Source organism: Panthera onca, chromosome D2 (assembly GCF_046562875.1).
Source record: "Panthera onca isolate mPanOnc1 chromosome D2, mPanOnc1 haplotype 2, whole genome shotgun sequence".
NCBI classification, from domain to species: Eukaryota; Metazoa; Chordata; class Mammalia; order Carnivora; family Felidae; genus Panthera; species Panthera onca.
The window spans coordinates 65850437-65871476 of NC_138349.1; the positions used below are offsets into that span (position 1 = coordinate 65850437).

The window sequence follows — 21040 nt, forward strand, 5'->3', positions numbered from 1 at the left end:
AAGTTTATATATTGTGCATAATATGGCATAAAAATTGTATTACTTCATTGGCTTGTTTGCCGTGATATAATGCGCATGATAAGATGTTTTCAGTTGCTTTGCTTGCTTATGGTAACCATGAACCATATTTTCCGCTTTTCCCCCCTTTGTGTGTATGTACACATGCATTTTTAAATCATTTCATATTACATTTTCTTTTTCCTCACCAAAAGGAATATGCTGCATGGGAAAAAATAAATGCAAACATTCCTTTTCTTTGTTGTTTCTTTTGAAGTTCTAACTCAGAAAATTTCTTGCTCTTATTGGCTTTTTATGGGTGTGAAGCATAACCGAATCATGCATGGAAGATACAGATTTAAAATCCAGTGGCTTCACGGTTTGCAATCAGTTGCCTGTCACATAAAAGTTACTTTGGATTCTGCATGAAATAGGCTTGAGTAGTTTTCTAAAAAAAGAGTTCTAGATATTTAATGTATAGCTGCACACATTGATATGGTTCTGAGTAGGTGCAATCTGTATCACCGAAAGGTTCAAGGAGAGGGAGCATTAGAAATTACTAAAATGAAAGTTATATGGTTGCACAAAACGAACGTGTACCTATACAGGCAAAACAGAATGGCTGCTGATCTTTCGAAACCAGCACATAAGAAAGTCAATAGGAAGTAAGGGAACCGTTTTCCATTGTGGTTATTTTTCTCATCATTAATTCTTTCCTCATGTTTTCTGTTTTTCATTGTTGGCCTATTTGGTTGCGATGTGCTTTTTCTGTCTTTCATTTCCCATTGCTCTGTTTTCTGTTTGTTTGTTTATTTATTTATTTATTTATTTAATTCTGGATTGGTTATGTCTGTGGAGTTTTTTTTTTCCTCTTTTACTTAATTGTTCGTTTTGCCTCTTCCATTCTAAATCATGCAAACAATTGTACTTGCTTTTGTAATATTTCAAAGTTTACTGACCAATTTTTTTCTCTGGTCTCTCTGTTTCTCAACCATTTTTGTTGATTTTTGTGTTTGATTTCATTTTTAAAATTTAAGAAACAGTTGAACGGAGTGCAGGAGCAACAAGATCCCTCCCCACCACTTACTCATACAAGCCATTCTTTTCTACAAGACCATACCAGTCCTGGACAACAGCTCCGATCACAGTGCCTGGGCCAGCCAAGTCAGGCTTCACTTCCTTATCAAGCTCTTCCTCTAATACGCCATCAGCTTCTCCGTTAAAATCAATATGGTCTGTTTCGACTCCTTCTCCAATCAAATCCACATTAGGCGCGTCGACTACATCTTCAGTTAAATCCATTAGTGATGTGGCATCTCCGATTAGATCCTTTCGGACAATTTCTTCACCGATAAAAACAGTGGTGTCACAATCTCCGTACAATATCCAGGTTTCCTCTGGTACCCTGGTTAGAGCTCCCACAGTCCCAGAGTCCTCGCCTTTAAAAGGGCTGGCATCCAATTCTACGTTTTCTTCCCGAACCTCTCCAGTGACTACAGCGGGGTCTCTTCTGGAGAGGTCGTCAATTACTATGACCCCCCCTGCCTCCCCCAAATCAAACATTAATATGTATTCCTCAAGTTTGCCATTTAAGTCAATTATTACATCAGCAGCACCGCTAATATCTTCGCCTCTAAAGTCAGTGGTGTCTCCAGTGAAATCAGCAGTTGATGTCATTTCATCAGCTAAAGTTACAATGGCCCCCTCTCTCTCATCACCTGTGAAACAGATGCCTGGACATGCAGAGGTAGCATTAGTCAATGGATCTATTTCCCCCCTGAAATATCCGTCATCTTCAACTTTAATTAATGGATGCAAAGCCACTGCCACGTTACAGGAAAAAATTTCTATGGCTACAAACTCTGTGAGCTCTGTGGTTAGCGCAGCCACTGACACAGTCGATAAAGTGTTTTCTACCACGACAGCGATGCCATTTTCCCCACTCAGGTCATATGTTTCTTCAGCACCATCCGCTTTTCAGTCTCTAAGAACTCCTTCAGCAAGTGCACTCTATACATCCCTTGGGTCGTCAATATCTGCAACTACCTCATCTGTAACTTCATCTATAATAACAGTGCCAGTATACTCTGTAGTCAATGTTTTGCCAGAACCAGCATTAAAGAAACTTCCAGACTCTAGTTCACTTACAAAATCAGCAGCAGCCTTGCTGTCACCCATTAAAACATTGACTACGGAGACACGTCCTCAGCCCCATTTCAATCGAACTTCATCTCCAGTTAAGTCGTCTTTGTTCCTTGCACCCTCTGCCCTTAAGTTGTCTACACCATCTTCTTTATCTTCCAGTCAGGAGATATTAAAAGACGTGGCTGAAATGAAAGAGGACCTCATGCGGATGACCGCAATACTACAAACAGACGTGCCTGAGGAGAAGCCATTCCAACCCGAACTCCCGAAAGAAGGGAGAATTGACGATGAAGAACCTTTCAAAATTGTTGAGAAAGTAAAGGAAGACTTGGTGAAAGTGAGTGAAATCCTTAAAAAAGATGTGTGTGTAGATAATAAAGGACCACCCAAATCACCAAAGAGTGACAAAGGACTCTCTCCCGAAGACGACTGGATAGAATTTAGTTCGGAAGAAATAAGAGAAGCAAGACAACAAGCTGCCACGATCCATTCCCCAACTCTGCCAGAGAGAGTGCAAGTGAAAGCAAAAGCCGCCTCCGAGAAGGATTATAACCTGACCAAAGTTATTGACTACTTAACAAATGATATTGGGAGTAGTTCGTTGACAAATTTAAAGTACAAGTTTGAGGATGCAAAGAAGGATGGTGAAGAGAGACAGAAAAGGATTCTGAAGCCAGCAATTGCTTTGCAGGAACACAAACTCAAAATGCCTCCAGCCTCCATGAGGCCTTCCACCTCTGAGAAAGAGTTGTGTAAAATGGCCGATTCCTTTTTTGGAACAGATACTATTTTAGAGTCTCCGGATGACTTTTCTCAACATGACCAAGACAAAAGCCCTTTGTCTGACAGTGGCTTTGAAACAAGAAGTGAAAAAACGCCTTCAGCCCCACAGAGTGCTGAAAGCACTGGCCCTAAACCACTTTTTCACGAAGTCCCCATCCCTCCTGTCATTACAGAAACAAGAACTGAAGTGGTGCATGTTATCAGGAGCTATGAACCTTCGGCTGGAGATGCTCCCCCAGGCCAACCAGAGGAGCCGGTGTCACCCAAACCTTCACCTACTTTTACAGAACTGGAGCCAAAGCCCACCACCTCTAGTATTAAGGAAAAAGTGAAAGCATTTCAAATGAAAGCCAACGGTGAAGAAGATGACCACAGTCGGGTTCTAAGCAAAGGCATGCGTGTTAAGGAAGAGACTCACATAACCACGACCACCAGAATGGTCTATCATTCTCCACCAGGCAGTGAAGGTGCCTCTGAAAGAATTGAAGAAACCATGTCAGTCCATGACATCATGAAGGCCTTTCAGTCCGGGCGGGACCCTTCCAAAGAACTGGCAGGTCTGTTTGAGCATAAGTCGGCAGTGCCTCCAGATGTTCACAAGTCTGCTGCTGAAACCTCAGCCCAGCATGCAGAGAAGGACAACCAAATGAAACCCAAACTGGAGCGTATAATAGAAGTCCACATCGAAAAAGGTAACCAAGCTGAGCCCACTGAAGTCATTATTAGAGAAACCAAAAAGCATCCAGAAAAGGAAATGTATGTATATCAGAAAGACTTATCCCGGGGAGATATTAACATAAAAGATTTTCTGCCAGAAAAACACGATGCTTTTCCTTGTTCAGAGGAACAGGGTCAGCAAGAAGAAGAAGAACTCACTGCTGAAGAGTCATTGCCTTCTTATCTGGAGTCTTCCAGAGTAAACACTCCTGTGTCCCAAGAAGAAGATAGTCGCCCTAGTTCTGCTCAACTCATATCTGATGACTCTTATAAAACATTGAAGCTTTTGAGTCAACACTCAATAGAATACCATGACGATGAGTTGTCAGAACTAAGAGGGGAGTCTTACAGGTTTGCTGAGAAAATGCTTCTGTCAGAAAAGCTAGATGTGTCTCACTCTGATACCGAGGAATCGGTTACAGACCATGCAGGACCCCCTAGCTCAGAGTTACAGGGGTCTGATAAGCGGTCCAGAGAAAAAGTAGTCACTGCCCCCAAAAAAGAAATTCTCTCCAAAATCTATAAAGATGTGTCTGAAAATGGTGTAGGTAAAGTGTCTAAAGATGAGCATTTTGATAAAGTGACAGTGTTGCACTATTCTGGCGATGTTAGTAGTCCAAAACATGCCATGTGGATGCGCTTTACTGAGGACAGATTAGACAGAGGTAGAGAGAAGTTGATATATGAAGATAGGGTGGACAGGACTGTGAAGGAAGCTGAAGAAAAACTGACTGAAGTGTCACAGTTTTTTCGTGACAAAACCGAAAAGCTTAATGATGAACTGCAGTCCCCAGAGAAAAAGCCACGCCCTAGAAATGGTAAAGAATACTCTTCTCAAAGCTCTACCAGTAGCAGCCCCGAGAAGGTACTGCTGACAGAACTGTTGGCATCCAATGATGAGTGGGTTAAGGCAAGGCAGCATGGCCATGATGGACAAGGCTTCCCCAAAGCTGATGAGAGGAAAGAATCCAGTCTGCCGAGCAGCCCAGAGAAGAAGGTTCCTTCCCAACAGCCTGAGGACAGCAAGTCCATGGAGGAAGCCAAAGAAAGCATTTCACAGAGCAAAGCACCAGAAGGGCCCCAGTCTGGCTTTCAGCTCAAACAATCCAAACTCAGTTCCATTAGATTAAAATTTGAACAAGGCGCACAGGCAAAAAGTAAGGACATGTCTCAAGAAGACAAAAAGCCGGAGGGCCAATCCAGAATCCCAGTCAAAAAAATCCAGGAGAGCAAGCTGCCTGTCTACCAAGTTTTTGCTAGAGAAAAGCAGCAGAAGGCCATAGACCTCCCAGATGAAAGTGTGTCTGTGCAAAATGATTTTATGGTCCTGAAAGCTAAAGATGAACATGTCCAAAGCAATGAAATTGTCATAAATGATTCTGGCTCCGAGGATGTGAAGACACAGAGAACTGAAATGTCAAGTAAAGCAATGCCTGACTATTTTTCTGAGCAACAGCCTAAAGACTTGGCATGTCATGTAACCTCAGATTTAGCAACTAAGGGACCATGGGACAAAAAGGTCTTTAGAACATGGGAAAGTTCTGGAGCTGCTAACAATAAGTCGCAGAAAGAAAAACTTTCACATGTACTTGTTCATGATGTAAGAGAGAATCACACTGGTCACCCTGAGAGTAAGATTGTTGATCAAAGGAGTGAATTTATGTCTGTGACTGAGAGAGAACACAAGTTGTTAACAAATGGTTCTCTCTCAGAAATTAAGGAAATGACTGTAAAATCTCCCTCCAAAAAGGTCTTATATAGGGAATATGTTGTGAAAGAAGGGGAACGGCCGGGTGGATCTCTGGAACAACCTTCCAGGAGGAGTGAGAGCTCAGCAGCATCACACATCCCGGTCAGAGCTGCAGAGGGACGGAGAATACTGTCTTCTGATATTCCTGATGGTTTTTGCGAGCAGCCGACGTTCCCCCAACACGAACTATCACCAAAGTTGTCCCCATCAAGTATGAGTAAAGAGACAGTCGAGACACAGCACTTTAATTCTATAGAAGACGAAAAAGTTACCTATTCAGAAATCAGCAAAGTTTCCAAACGCCAGAGTTACGTAGGCTTATGCCCTCCTCTTGATGAAACTGAAACCTCTCCCACCAAATCTCCTGATTCCTTAGAGTTTAGCCCAGGAAAGGAATCTCCCTCTAGTGATGTGTTCGACCACAGTCCCCTTGATGGATTGGAAAGAGTTGCTCCACTAGCCCAGACGGAGGGAGGGAAAGACATAAAAACTTTACCTGTTTATGTCAGTTTTGTACAGGTGGGGAAGCAGTATGAAAAGGAGATACAACAAGGAAGTGTAAAAAAGATCATAAGTCAGGAGTGTAAGACAGTACAAGAGACCAGGGGGACCTTTTATACAACTAGACAGCAGAAGCAGCCTCCTTCTCCCCAAGGTAGTCCAGAAGACGACACTCTAGAACAAGTTTCCTTTCTAGACAGCTCTGGGAAAAGCCCTTTAACCCCGGAAACACCCAGTTCAGAGGAAGTGAGTTATGAATTCACGTCTAAGACACCAGACTCGCTCATAGCTTATATACCAGGCAAACCCAGCCCAATCCCTGAGGTTTCTGAGGAATCTGAGGAGGAGGAGCAGGCCAAGTCAGCCTCCTTAAAGCAGACTACGGTGGAGGAAGCAACCGTGGAGCGTGAAATGCCTACCGATGCGAGCAAAGACTCTAACCAAAGACCCAAAACCAGTAGGGTTGCCTATATTGAGTTCCCCCCTCCTCCACCACTGGATGCAGACCAGATGGAGCCAGATAAGAAGCATCATTATCTCCCTGAAAGAGAGGTTGACATGATTGAAGTCAGTCTGCAAGATGAACATGACAAGTACCAGCTGGCTGAACCAGTCATCAGAGTGCAGCCACCTTCTCCAGTTCCTCCCGGGGCAGACGTCAGCGATTCGAGCGATGACGAGTCCATCTATCAACCGGTCCCAGTTAAAAAATACACCTTCAAATTAAAGGAAGTAGACGATGAACAAAAAGAAATGACCAAATCCAAAGCTCCTGCTGACAAGGCTTCCAACCAGAAAGAATTGGAAACCAATGGATCTGGAAAAGATAACGAATTTGGCCTTGGCCTTGATTCACCTCAGAATGAAACTGCCCAGAATGGGAACAATGACCAGTCCATCACAGAGTGTTCCATTGCTACCACGGCCGAGTTTTCTCATGACACAGATGCCACGGAGATCGACTCTCTGGATGGCTATGACCTGCAAGATGAAGATGATGGCCTGACAGAGAGTGATTCTAAACTCCCAAGTCAAACCATGGAAATCAAGAAAGATGTCTGGAACACAGAGGGCATTCTGAAGCCAGCTGATCGCTCCTTTAGCCAAAGTAAACTTGAAGTTATCGAGGAGGAGGAGGGAAGGGTGGGACCAGACGAAGATAAGCCACCTTCTAAAAGTTCCTCATCTGAAAGGACCCCTGATAAGACTGATCAGAAATCAGGGGCCCAGTTTTTCACTCTAGAAGGCAGACATCCTGACAGATCAGTGTTTCCCGATACTTACTTCAGTTACAAAGTAGATGAAGAATTTGCCACTCCTTTTAAAACAGTAGCTACCAAAGGTCTAGATTTTGATCCCTGGTCTAATAACCGAGGGGATGATGAAGTTTTTGACAGTAAATCACGGGAAGATGAAACTAAGCCATTTGGTCTGGCTGTGGAAGACCGCTCGCCAGCAACAACCCCTGATACAACGCCAGCCAGAACGCCAACTGATGAAAGTACCCCAACTAGTGAGCCTAACCCCTTCCCATTTCACGAAGGGAAAATGTTTGAGATGACTCGCAGTGGTGCAATTGACATGAGCAAGAGGGATTTTGTTGAAGAGAGGCTCCAATTTTTCCAGATTGGTGAGCATACTTCTGAAGGGAAGTCAGGGGACCAGGGGGAAGGGGATAAAAGTATGGTCACTGCCACACCACAGCCACAGTCAGGGGACACCACTGTAGAAACCAATCTAGAGAGAAATGTAGAGGCACCTCCAGTCGAACCCAACCCCAGCATCCCGACCAGCGGAGAGTGTCAGGAAGGCACATCCAGTAGTGGCTCCCTGGAGAAATCGGCAGCAGCCACTAGCACCTCTAAAGTTGACCCCAAGTTGCGCACGCCTATAAAAATGGGAATTTCTGCATCCACCATGACCATGAAGAAAGAAGGCCCTGGAGAAGTGACAGATAAGATAGAAGCTGTGATGACCAGTTGTCAGGGACTAGAGAATGAAACTATACCAATGATTTCAAATACAGCCAATAGCCACATGGGCACTAGGCCCCAAGAAAAACATGATTTCCAGAAAGATAACTTTAATAACAACAACAATTTGGATTCTTCCACTATACAGACAGATAACATTACAAGTAATATAGTTCTGACAGAACATTCTGCACCCACTTGTACCACAGAGAAAGCTAATCCAGTGAAAATCTCATCAGGAAAAAAGACAGGGGTACTGCAAGGACACTGTGTAAGAGATAAGCAGAAAGTTCTTGGAGAGCAGCCAAAGACCAAGGAATCGATAGGGATTAGGCGAAAATCCAAACTTCCCATAAAGGCCACTTCACCAAAAGATATCTGCCCACCAAGTCATATGCCAAACATGAAAGTGAGTAAAACGAAGCAGGTCAGTCAATCTGAGAAAACCAAAACCCTTATTTCTTCTTCATGTGTAGATGTAAAGTCCAGAATTCCAGTAAAAGACACACACAGAGATAACGTAGTTAGAAAAGCATGTGCCACACAAAAGCAAGGGCAGCCAGAGAAAGGCAAGGCCAAACAGCTTCCATCCAAGTTGCCAGTAAAGGTAAGATCCACCTGTGTCACCACCACTACCACCACCACCACCACCACCACCACCACCGCCATAGTAAAAGTTAGGAAGAGTCAGCTTAAGGAAGTATGTAAACATTCCATTGAATATTTTAAGGGAATTAGTGGTGAGACCTTAAAGCTTGTGGACCGCCTCTCTGAAGAAGACAAAAAGATGCAGTCCGAGTTGTCCGATGAGGAAGACAGTACCTCAAGAAACACGTCGTTGTCCGAGACTTCCCGGGGTGGCCAGCCTTCAGTTACCACGAAGTCTGCTAGAGATAAGAAAACAGAGGCAGCACCTTTAAAATCAAAGAGTGAAAAGGCCGGCAGTGGGAAAAGGAGCAGTAGAAGGACTGGTGAGAACGGAGGCAGTCAGGTCTCTCGAGCACTCTTTGCTCACATCCCGGAGAGCGAGCGTAGTTTGTAAACACTTTCCGACTCGTAGACCCTAGTGCATGAACTGTCGTGATTGCCTGTGAAGTGACTTAACCGTAGTTTCTCATTCTGTCACTGTCATCTGTGTGTGCTGTCTATACACTCTTCTTCCTCCCTTTTAACCAAACGACACTGTAGACAGCTAGGGAAGCATGCTGAAGACATTGGTGTCATTCAAGATGAGCAACCTTTTTTTTTTCTTTAATGTACTAATAATGATTCTGTCAAAGTAAAAGCAGAGATGTTGAGATCCCATCATGGTGTTTTCACCGACACAATGATTCTGTAACCGCTGTCCAGTAGCTAGCTCGTCAGCATGTTCGATTCCATCACATTGAGCATCCATGTAGTCTCACATCTGGCCGGTGCAGGTGACAATCAAGTGAGCCATGTGAAAAGAGAAGTGTTCATGTAGGTGACTAGGACACATGTAAGTGTACAGTGTTAGCATTAGTCTCTCTGTAAAATCTGAGTACTGCTAAAAAACATTTTCCAGTATCGTGTCTTTCTTGATGATTATTTTAATTAAGAAATTGTAAATCGTAGGTCCACAGAGTCCATGTGAACGGACAGATATCAGGATGGCAATAGTAGCCGATCACCTGGGACTTAGTTGGACAGGTAAGTGTATACACGACTGAGTGAGACAAATACAGTTTCTTAATTTCTTTGTCTTTCACAAGGGGTTCATTATGTAAAACAGAAACAAGCAACAAGGAAAAAAAAACAGCAAACATTTTTATCATCTGTAATTCTATCAACCCAGAGATGATTACCGATAATACCTTATATACTGTGTTTTTCAAAGCTTTTTCAAAGCCCATACACTCAAGAATAGAAATTTAAATCTCACTTTACCTTAAATGTAGGCACTTTCTTCACACTGCCATTTCTGGTAATATTAGATAACATTTTACCTAGTGGTAAATTTTTTTTCTGGTATAAAGAAAAACACAATTAAGCCCTATGATTTTTAAATCATCCAAAATTTTAAACATGGTTTATGCCCTCAGGGGGCAGCTCTCTTAAGCAACAGTTCAATTAATCCATGCCTCGGTTTCACAAATTTTAATCATTCATGAGGTCATCTTCACACTTTTTATGACCTACACATGTTATCTGTATGTACATTTACCTGATATTTTTTTCCTTTTAAGTGGACTCACTTTTATGCCCAAAGATTTATTTCAAAGGAAATCTTGTATCACTTTGCTAAAAGACAACAAGGATCATTTTCAATAACTACGTAAAGAAGAAAACAAGAGAATGACAGGAAGCTTAAAATTTGAATTATAATTTCTTAAAGATTGATACACATGTATAAATCTATTCAAACTACAAAAATAGTTGAGTTCAGTAAAGTGAATGAAACTGTTTATGATCAGTGTGTAGAAAATGAATATTTAGCTTGATTTCACTTCATTAAAGATGAAGATAAAATTCTGTGTCGACTGAACGATTCTGCTTTGTAGTTTTGATGTTAACTGGGCCCCCAAAATCCTCCTCACATGAGTCAGAAAAATATTAAGTTTTTTAGGTTGAGTGTATTTTGTTTAACACACAACAACAGCAACAAAATATAATAGCTTAAAATAGAAATGTTAACCATTGTCACATCTAAGTCATCATGTATACCCTCAGCGATATTCTATACTCAGGGAAACAATTATCTATATGCTATTAAAATGGAGAATATGAAACCAGATAATGGCAAACAAGGTCAGCTACATCTTCTTCTTTTAAATGTCCTAAGTTCTGCCCTCACCCCCAACTTAATAACCTTCCTGTCTCCTTCCACCCAGCCCCTGCTCTCAGGCCCACTGCTAACAACCAGGAGCCTAGTAGTACTCTGAAAAGACAGGTGGTCTGCATAATCCTTGGAAGCTTGTTGAGAGTTAATAGCAATTTGTTATGTATAAATATTTGCTAACATAAAACTAATAATTATATTTTAACATCAGACATTGTAATCTAAAAACATACTGGAGCAAATGTTGATTGTGCAGTATTATATGCCCATAACTATTCATTATTTGCCTTAGACAAATCCAGTCCTTAGTATATCAGGGTACATTTCAGGAGAAGATGTGCTGTAAAGCCATAATGTTGTAAAATTCTTAGTGGCAGTGTGTCTTTGCTCTTTGCTGGGTCACTAGACAAAGGATACAGTTGGATCATAAGGGTTTGTTGGACAGTAGGAGTATTGTTTCTTAAAGCACAAAGGACTTGAAAGAACTTAAAACTTAAATTTAACTTTTGTAAATTTGAATTACCTATGCTCAATGAAGATTATTAGAAAAATTATCATGTAGAAGAGCAAAATTTAATTCTGTCCTTCAGAACCACTGTTAACATCTCAATGTACTTTGATTTTTGTCTAAAAGCTTTTAAAATGTTATATACACAATGTAACTTTTTGCTCTTTTATTTGTGGTTACCTAGTTTCTACAAAATTACATATTCTATGGTCTTGATTTTAATGGATAAATAAGATCCAATATACATACTTAATAATGGTGTTTTTCTGACTTTGGGTCACAGTGTACTAGAGAGTCATGAAATCAATACATCCTTTGGTTTTGCTTTTAATAGGATAGAATGGGGGGGAGGGGGATATGTCTGTATATTATGTGTATTAAGGCTAAGTTTTGTTCCTTAAAGATCTGGTTTCATTTATATAAACATCATGATATACAATGTATTTCTAACTGTAGGCCATGATCAAAACAGTTCGCAAACCACTGCATTAACTTAATTAACTCTTCTTTTGTTCAACACTTGGATTGTTTTCAGTTTTCTAATGGTACAAGCCTGAGATGAACATTCATGTGTATAAATCATTGTGTCCAACTCAATGTATAGTCATGATAGAGTTCCAGAAGTGAAATCACTTGACCAAAGAATCTGGACCTTTTTGAGCCTCTGAATGCATTTTGCCAAATGCTAGAAATATTTAACCAGGGTAGAATCTTGAGCAATTCCCTTTCCATGGGAAGAATTGTTTCCCATTTATTTCTATAATCACTTAATATAATACATACCTGAGAAATTTTTTTAACTGTACAAAAAATATATAATGAAAAGTAAGGCTCCTTCTCATCTTTGGCTCCTAGTTTCCCTCTGTCAAGACAGCTACTAATGCTCACACGTGTCTTCCCAAAGACACTCTGATTAATAAGGTTGAGCGTATGGGTATAGACATTGAGATGGACACAAAGCTATCTCCCTTGTATTTGTTATACAAGTGACACCGTAACATAGACAACGATCTGGTCTGGAGTCATCATTTAACCTCCCAAGTGGAATTCCTAAAGTCATGCTACCAGCACCCCCTTTGCCATATTTATGAGTTGTGTATCCCTACCCATCTTAGGTGAGGTTTGCGCAAATTGTGAAGAATAATTTGGATGACTTAAAGGAATCCAGCAGCATCCTTTTTGTACAGATCAAGAATTCTTTGTAAAATAATCTCTCAAGAGGGAATCTAATTGTAACTAAGTAATTATTTCCAGAGAGTTAAGTCACAGCCTGTGTGTGATCACAGCTTCCTGTAAAATGAAGCATATAAAGATTAATGCTCAAGGCTGGACTGGGTTTTACTATAAAATTCCTTTCTTTTTTTGTGTGGCAGTTGAGCATTACTTTTATGAAACATATGTGATAAAAGTAGAATGTGAAATCTTAGTAACTCTTTTTCTTTTCTACAGAACTGGCAAGGGAACTGAATTTTTCAGTGGATGAAATCAATCAAATACGTGTGGAAAATCCAAATTCTTTAATTTCTCAAAGCTTCATGTTATTAAAAAAATGGGTTACCAGAGACGGAAAAAATGCTACAAGTATGCTGAAATTATATTACTTTAACTTTCACAACTGCATATATCCAATGTTTTAGATAAGCCTACTGTTAAGAAACCAGAGTAATCATAAAGTAATAGCAAGTCATTAAAGTTATACTTGTTTAATTTTAACACTGATATTCCAAACATCTATCTTTGGGAATCTTTTTAAGAAAGCAAATAGTAGAGAATTTTTTTTTTTTTTTTTTTTTTTTTTTTTGCATTTTGTCTTTAGTTCTCTCTGTGACCATCAAAAATGAAAATACAATTCTAGCTGTTAAATTGTGGGGTAGTAGTCAGAAGCACTCTGAGGCTACTGCTGTGGCTGGGGACGGATGCACAGGGAGAGGAAGGAAGAAGGTATAGGATGAAATCATTTTATTCAGCTTCATATGTGCTGGCAGAGAAGTCTCTAATATTTTTAGGTTTGACTTTGTTTAGTTTTGCTGGGGTGGTGGGAGGGGTGGTGCTGTCCCGTGGCCAATGCCAACCCACAACAATGGGAAGTAAGTTATTGTGGGTTTGCCAGGGTCAGTCTGACCTCAGTAAGCCGTTAAGATGGTCAATGTCAAATATGAGGGTGATCTATCTTGGCAGGCTGAAAGGAGAGGAACATGTTTAAAATTTTATTAGATCTCCTTGTAACTAAATGGAGTTTAGCTATTTTGAGGCCCATCTGCTTGGCATCTTACAGTGGAATGAATGTTGCTGTCATCACACACAGCTTCTCAAAAGTGATTCTTGAGACCCTAACATGACTTCCCTGTAATGGTGGGCTTTTTGAGCCCTCTGGATGGTGACATGGCAGAGCTCAGTCAGGAGGAGCTGAATAAACTCTAGGCGGGTCAAGAAAGCCGTGCCTTTGTGTGGATATTGTGGTGACTGGAAGAAAATCACTTAATCGGGTTTTCAACCCTCTTTTCTCCTTTTTCAGCTGATGCCTTAACTTCGGTCTTGACAAAAATTAATCGAATAGATATAGTGACTCTGCTAGAAGGACCGATATTTGATTATGGAAATATTTCAGGCACCAGGAGTTTTGCAGATGAGAACAATGTTTTCCATGACCCTGTTGATGGTAATTGAATTTAGCGTTCATATTTATTTAATCATTTGATAAACTTTGAAAGTGTGGAGGACAAGGCAGCCACTTAAAACCAACTAAATTGTGATTTGCTTGACTTCATTTCTCATTTTCACAGCATCTTCTCTGCCAGAGTCTGGAAATAAACACTCTGATAGAACAAACTTGATAAATGTCTGTTACATAAAATACACATAATGAGGTATAAAAGCATAAGTTAACTGTTGGATATTCAATAGTTGGTATTTGAAAATTTTTTACATGACCAAGTGGAAGAAAATTTCATATCTAGAGAATGCATTGTGGTTGTCATTTTCATATTTACGTAAAAAACTAGTGAACTCTTTTATTAGTATATTGGTAAGACCAAATTGTGAGTTATTTTTACCAAATAACCAAGGTACTGGGTCAAGTTTAAGCATAGAGTAGACAAATTGTTAAATAAAATGGTGAAATCTTGTTTGGGGACCAAGTATTTAAGCGCTTACTGAAAAAGCCTAATGCATCTCTCAAAAACATGTTTTACTTATTTAGCATTATTTTAACTTCATATGCTTCCATTTATTGTTTGGAAAAACCGTGCCTGATATATAAAAGTCGGTGTCATTTCTAATTCAATGAGCACAGATGTCACTAACAACATAATTCATTTTTTACATTAAATTAATTTATATAATAATATTATCATTTTTCCTTCAATTTCCTATGTAAATTGGGGCTTTTTTAATCAAAGTATTAAGTAAAGGATAACAAATATCTTACTATGTTTTTCAAGGTGTTGTCTTCCTTTACAAATGGAAACGTATTCTGATAATGAATTTTGAGTAAAAAATGATGATGGTGTGGAGGAAGGAAGAAGAGCTAGGGATACTTTTCTATCCCAAGTTTTGAAAATTATGGCATTTTTCCCCGTTTTTAAACTGGCAAAGTTAGACTAACAAGAATCAGTAACTTCTAGTTCTACATATGTTATGTGGCAAAGATGGCAAATTCTTAAAAAGTTTCTGCTTACTAACGTTAAAGCTAACAGAAAATTCAAAGCATATCTTATTATCCATATAACATAAACACGATGGGCAATAGTGTCTAAAGTGGTTTCTTTATAAGCTTATAAATACCATCAATTGGGGCAGGACACCTGGGTGGCTCAGTTGGTTAAGCATCCAACTCTTGATCTCAGCTCAGCTCTTGAACTCAGGGTTGTGAATGTGAGCCCCTCCTTGGTTTCCATGCTGGCTGTGAAGCCTACTTAAATACATACATACATACATACATACATACCATAGAACCTTGGAAAAAAGCTCTCTTCAAGGCCTTGTCTTATATGTGAGACCATATAATGGTAACCAATCTCTTTGCACTAAAGAAAGACCATTATATCAAATTCTGAATGATTGCCAAGTTACAGTTTATGGAATCTTTTAATATTATTTTTTGGGAAAAGAAATTAAGAGAACTAATAAGCAAAAAAAAGAAAAAAAGAAAAAAAAGAACAAGTAGGATAACCAGAAAATAATGGAAATAGTCAATAGAATTGAAAGCTTTATTTATTTGTAACATTTTAAAATCAGAATAGAATGAAATAAATTCCCAAGGGCTTTTTGTGGCTACATCTTAATATTTTATATTTCTTATTTTAAAAATTCGTAGGAAAATTTAGGAATGTGTATATGAAGTAAATTTCACTTGTGCAGATTATGAACCTCAGTTAATGTCAGCCAACTTTTCAATAAGATTCTGGTTTATAGGTGACTATACTTACCTACAGTAATTTGAATTTACCACAAAAGCTAAGTTGATATTTGTCGTGGACTGATGGGAAAATTAGGCTTTAGTTTTGTAGACCATTAATTCAGAAAGTGTGCTTGGTTGCCTTTTTTTTCCTGTCTCTCCTCTTGGTGGAACTTTTATGAAGCCTCCTTTCCTCACCATGACCAGACCATTGTTCACTTCTTTCTCTGCTGAAGGAGAAAAATGTCCCCTTTGTCCACACAGCGAAGGTTAAAACAAGGGAACTGCTCCCTACCTCCCCACTGAGCAGGCTGGTGTTTCACAGTGTTGTTGTGAATATTCAGAGAGCTCTTTGCAAATGGCTTTCTTCCTGTCTCTGTCGTGTATCATTTCTTTTTTCTATTTGAGTTGTGATTCTGAGTGGTCTGCATCACCAAAGTCACTAAGACCTCCATGTGCACCACAAGTCTTTCATCTCTGTCACATTATGACACCTGAAAGCTTTCCTTGGAGTCTTTTCTACTTTATCTGCTTCTCAAATCCTTTTCCTAACATCTTTTTAGACTTTTTTTTCCCCAGTGCTATTGCTCTAAAGTCTAATAATAATTTCTTTCCAAAGATTAAATTTATTTTTCTTCGCTGTAAATTTCATGTGAAAAAAAAAGAAAAAAAAGAATGAGAGTCGGGTAGCATTGCTCCTATGTAAAGCTCTTCAAATGAGTTATAAGTAATTAATTATAACAATTGTGGCTTGCTGTATGCAGTCCACCACCATATGGATTTTGCATGCTGAAAGTAGAAAGCTAATAAATTTGACCGTGGAATAAATGTATTTTATATAACGACAGCTAACTTTTTATTGGATTGAATTAGTCTGTATATTTAAGTTACTGTATTAAAATTATCAAAGTTGATAGAAACCATTTATATCTTAATTAATTAGTGTTCTGTTTTATTATAGTTTGCACTAGTCTTTTATTTCATTGTATTACATTTAGTTGAACTAAACCAATAAATTTATGAACATTGTTCTGTAACTCATCATACATTTTCATACCTGATATAATTTAATTCATTCCATGTGTTTTGTTTGATGTACTCTAATTCATTCCAGTCAGTCCAAATGTACTGTCTTCCATAGGTTATCCTTCCCTTCAAGTGGAACTGGAAACTCCCACAGGGTTGCACTACACACCACCCACCCCTTTCCAGCAAGATGATTATTTTAGTGATATCTCTAGCATAGAGTCTCCCCTTAGAACCCCCAGTAGACTGAGTGATGGGCTAGTGCCTTCCCAGGGGAACGTAGAGCATTCAGCAGATGGAGGACCTCCAGTCGTAACTGCAGAAGACACTTCCTTAGAAGACAGCAAACTCGAAGACTCAATGCCTTTAACAGAAATGCCTGGCACAGTGGATGTAGATGAGAGCCAGTTGGAGAATGTATGTCTGAGTGAGTATCCTCAATACCTCGGAAGTATGGCTGGGGTCCCAAAAGATGTTAAACCAGCAGAGCCACTGAAACAAACTAGTAAAGTAAGAGTAAGCTCTGAGCAGCAAGAGAAAGGAAAATCTGGTCCTGATGAGGAGATGACGGAAGAAAAACTCAAATCTCTATTTGAGGACATTCAACTTGAAGAAGGCGTAGAGTCTGAGGAGATGACAGAAGAAAAAGTACAGGCTATTCTTAAACGTGTTCAGCAAGCAGAACTGGAAATGTCTTCAATTGCAGGTTGGCAGAACGAGACATCAGGTGGAAACCTAGAGCCCCCTGCTCAAGCTCGAAGACTAACCGGTGGGTTACTAGAAAGACTGGATGACAGGTATGACTCCATTTCAGAAAAAAGGAAAGCGAAATACAGATTACATGTTAATAGTTTGTTTTAAACACCTACTTTTTAGCACTTACTCTTTTTCTAAATTACCATTCCAGTTTGGGGATAATACCTGCTTTAAAGGTTGGTTCATTCTGCTAATCTGGAGAGGGAAACTCACACGAAACTCAATTTAATTCTTAAAACTACTGATAGCCTGAAGCAAAATGTAAAAAGTTTTACATGCATGCCAAAGATGTCTGTGTTTACTTTAGAAGACTACTCTTTTCTAGTTTGTGACTTGTCTGATTTTTTTCACAAAGCTAGTAATTAATATGCTTTCAAAATAATGGGGTAAATAAAACTCCACGTCTTTTAGAAATGCAAACCTTTCTATGATTTCCTGACTTCAGACTTTAAAAGTCATATGTAATTCTTCACTCCAAATAATATTGCCATGATAGAAATTTGACTACAACCAAAAGAATTCCCTAATCATGAATCTGGTTCTTTTTGATACTGGACTTCCTCTAGAAAGGTAAGAGCCTAGTGTCCTTCAGACATTGGTTCAAATCCCACTGGCATTAGGTTTGCATTTTGTGACTCTGGATGAATTTCTAAGCTGTAAGAACGTCACTTTAACCGACTTTAAAAATAAGAATACTACTACTTTCCTCACACAGGTTTACAGATTGAAGAAGGAAGCCTATAGAATGGCCACCAAATGGCTGCTACAAATAGTCTGTCAGTAATAGATGGCATGATTTTTATTTATGCATACATCAGACTAAAATATAACTTACTTCAGTGGCAACTAGTGATAACCTCAGGTGTTTTTGCATCCAATTTAAATTTATTTCATAACCATGTTTAATATTTTCATATGACTGGTAAAGCTTCTTGCTCAATGAAAATTCCCAAAGAGGGAGCTTGTAACATTTTGCAAAAAAGGAGTTTACAGAGTTCTTTTTGAAGAATAAGACCAAAGAGTTCTGTGCTCACCCTACCAAAGACAACAAATAGCACTAGTTTTGATGTCTGTGTTCTAATATAGTCACATTAATTTATAGTTACATAACAGGAAATAGATACAATTATGTTACAGCATCTTTGCAGTGTGCTGGGACTGTTTGTACTTATACATATGGAATAGGGTGTACTATGGATAGGTGTTTTTTTTATATAATCACAATTTGATTTATAAGAATTCACACGTACTCACAGACATATACAATACATAAAGAACATTGCATTACGCTTATCAGTGCCTTCCAAATTCTGTAGATAATAAGCAAAGACCCTAAAAACAATGCACAAGCTAGAAAATAAAACCCATACTGATACCAGTAAAAATTAGAAGTCACTTTAAAAGAAAGTGTTGGAAGAGAAAGATTTGTAATAGTCCGTTAAAAGGAAAATAGTCCTCACAGGACCTAGAAGCAACAGGTAAGCAACAACACCCTGCTCACCAGTGGGGGTCAGCACAGGTCAGGAGCCAAGAAAGATGAGACTCAAGCAAGGCTATTGTGGTTTGCAAAGGCACGCTGGCAAGACCCACAATTGGAAAACCAGAGACTGGAACATGGGGTTCTTGGGGATGTCAGGGCTCTCAAGGAATGCATTTTGTTCTCTGCCAGCAGTTTTTTCACTGGCAATATTAAAGCTTTGGAGATCTCCTCCTCCTTAGATTCCCTCATGGGGAGGCCCATGAACCTCCCAGGGTGACTTCCTGAGATCTCAAATCCAAGTAGCTATTGCAGTGCAATTAAACAAAATAAAACAAAAACAAGGACAGCATAACTAGGCAGGTTGGGCGGGGCAGAGCTGGGGCCCTGTGTAGCACCTCATCACCCCAAAACTCAAACCCATGAGAGACCCTCACAGTTTGAAATCCAGTGACCATATTTTTCATGTCTTTCTATTTTATGCCTTCAAGAGTAGTTTACAACATGGTAGTGAAAACTTTAGAGCTTCTGAAGCCCACTTTCAGCCATGTATTGGCATTGTAAATTTCCACATCTTCTCTTTTGCAGCCCTGATCAGTGTCGAGATTCCATTACCTCATATCTCAAAGGAGAACCTGGAAAATTTGAAGCAAATGGGAGCCACGCAGAAGTCACTCCAGAAGCAAAGACAAAATCTTACTTTCCAGAATCCCAAAATGATATAGGGAAACAGAGCGCTAAGGAAACTCTGAAACCAAAAATCCATGGATCTGGTCGTGTTGAGGAACCAGCATCATCACTAGCCGCCTATCAGAAAGCTCTAGAAGAAACCAGCAAGTTTGTAATAGAAGAGCCTAAACCCTGTGTGCCTGTCAGTATGAAAAAGATGAGTAGGACTTCCCCTGCAGATGGCAAGCCAAGGCTTAACCTGCACGAAGAAGAAGGGTCCAGTGGGTCTGAGCAAAAGGTATGCCATCTAGTTTTCCAGTACACTGTCGTTTAAACCAAAAGTCCTGATGCTTCACTTTGTTTGATTAGTCTTGTAACATTGAGCCCAAGGTTCTTTATGATGACCCAGTTGTAAATGTAACACTAATGGAGGGGGTGAACAAAGTGCTAGGTGGAACATATGCTATTGGATTACACCTTCATTCACTGAGAAGGAAAAAGCAAGCAGCATCAATTCAGCTATTTTTCAGGAGGAAGGAGAACTACAGAGATGTTATGCTTAAGGTCCAGTGTTAATTTGGTCTGGTATTTAGGTTTCCTAACTCCCAACCCAGTCTTCTTTCTTATGGAAGGAGGATAATTATTCAGACCTTTTCTGGTGGTTCTGCATAATTTAAAGAGTTTATAGCATGTGACCCATCTAAGAGCTCTACCCTATAAAAGTGTGTTTTAAAAATTGGAGAAACATAGTGCCCAAGCCTAAAATGAGGTGGGTATATACCATGGTGGATTGACAGCATTTAGAAATTGGAAGTTAGAGGTCTCATTTTAATAATTTTTATATCTAAGTTGATGATTATCTTAATATTCATTTTTAAAAATTTGAAAACCTTACTGTCAGAATTATTTGCACTTTGTGCTCCGTGTTCTTGTACCATCTAATAGATTTGTATTCGTTCTTTGAGGTTTATCATTTTTAGATATTAAAAACTTAAAAACTTTAGAACTGAAATTATAGATGGATATAAGAAAATAAAAATTAGCTCTATTTACTACATTCTTTTTTTTTTTTTACTGCTTTTTGCTCTCTCCATTATTGTGTCTTTTCCTGAACTGCGCAGTGGGCGCGTAGACTGAGACATGGGCATCTTTGGAACAGTAGCACCTACAGTTTTCCCTAAAACATCAGGTTGGCTTAAGATCTACCGCAGTGTTTTAGGTAGGACAAAAAAAAGTCTTTTGTAAAATATTGAGTCCATGATTAACTCCTGCTTTAGAAAAACTTTAATAGCAAACTCCCAGTCACTCAGGAGCTAATTATCAGCTTATCAACTAATCATATCCTTTCCTTTTCCCTTCTGCAGGCTATCTTTTGACCATTTTCCTGCATGTTAGGAGGGAAAGTGAGGGGAAGTAAAATGCTAAGGCCTTCCTTTCACTTCCTGACAAATGGGTTTTGAATATTGATTTCTTTCAGTTCATTCTAGTATATTTACGCAGTGCGACCTTGGATGTTCCCTTTTAAAATGAGTCCACAAAATA

The 21040-nt window shown here is 39.3% G+C and overlaps 1 protein-coding gene across 35 annotated transcripts in view; it reads left to right on the top strand.

Moving 5' to 3' along the window:
- ANK3 (ankyrin 3) overlaps positions 1-21040 on the top strand; it is a 687918-nt gene that overhangs the window by 642627 nt on the left and 24251 nt on the right. For 32 of the 35 annotated variants that reach the window (XM_060642689.3, XM_060642719.3, XM_060642717.3 and 29 more), the window contains 6 exons: positions 1035-8837; positions 9463-9537; positions 12624-12755; positions 13690-13833; positions 17303-17393; positions 19418-19796. In XM_060642689.3, coding sequence (XP_060498672.2) covers positions 1035-8837; positions 9463-9537; positions 12624-12755; positions 13690-13833; positions 17303-17393; positions 19418-19796 — 8624 coding nt within the window. Of the gene's footprint in view, positions 1-1034; positions 8838-9462; positions 9538-12623; positions 12756-13689; positions 13834-16711; positions 17024-17302; positions 17394-19417; positions 19797-21040 lie in introns of all 35 variants that reach the window. The other 3 variants (XM_078434291.2, XM_078434293.2, XM_060642732.3) reach the window with 1 other exon arrangement.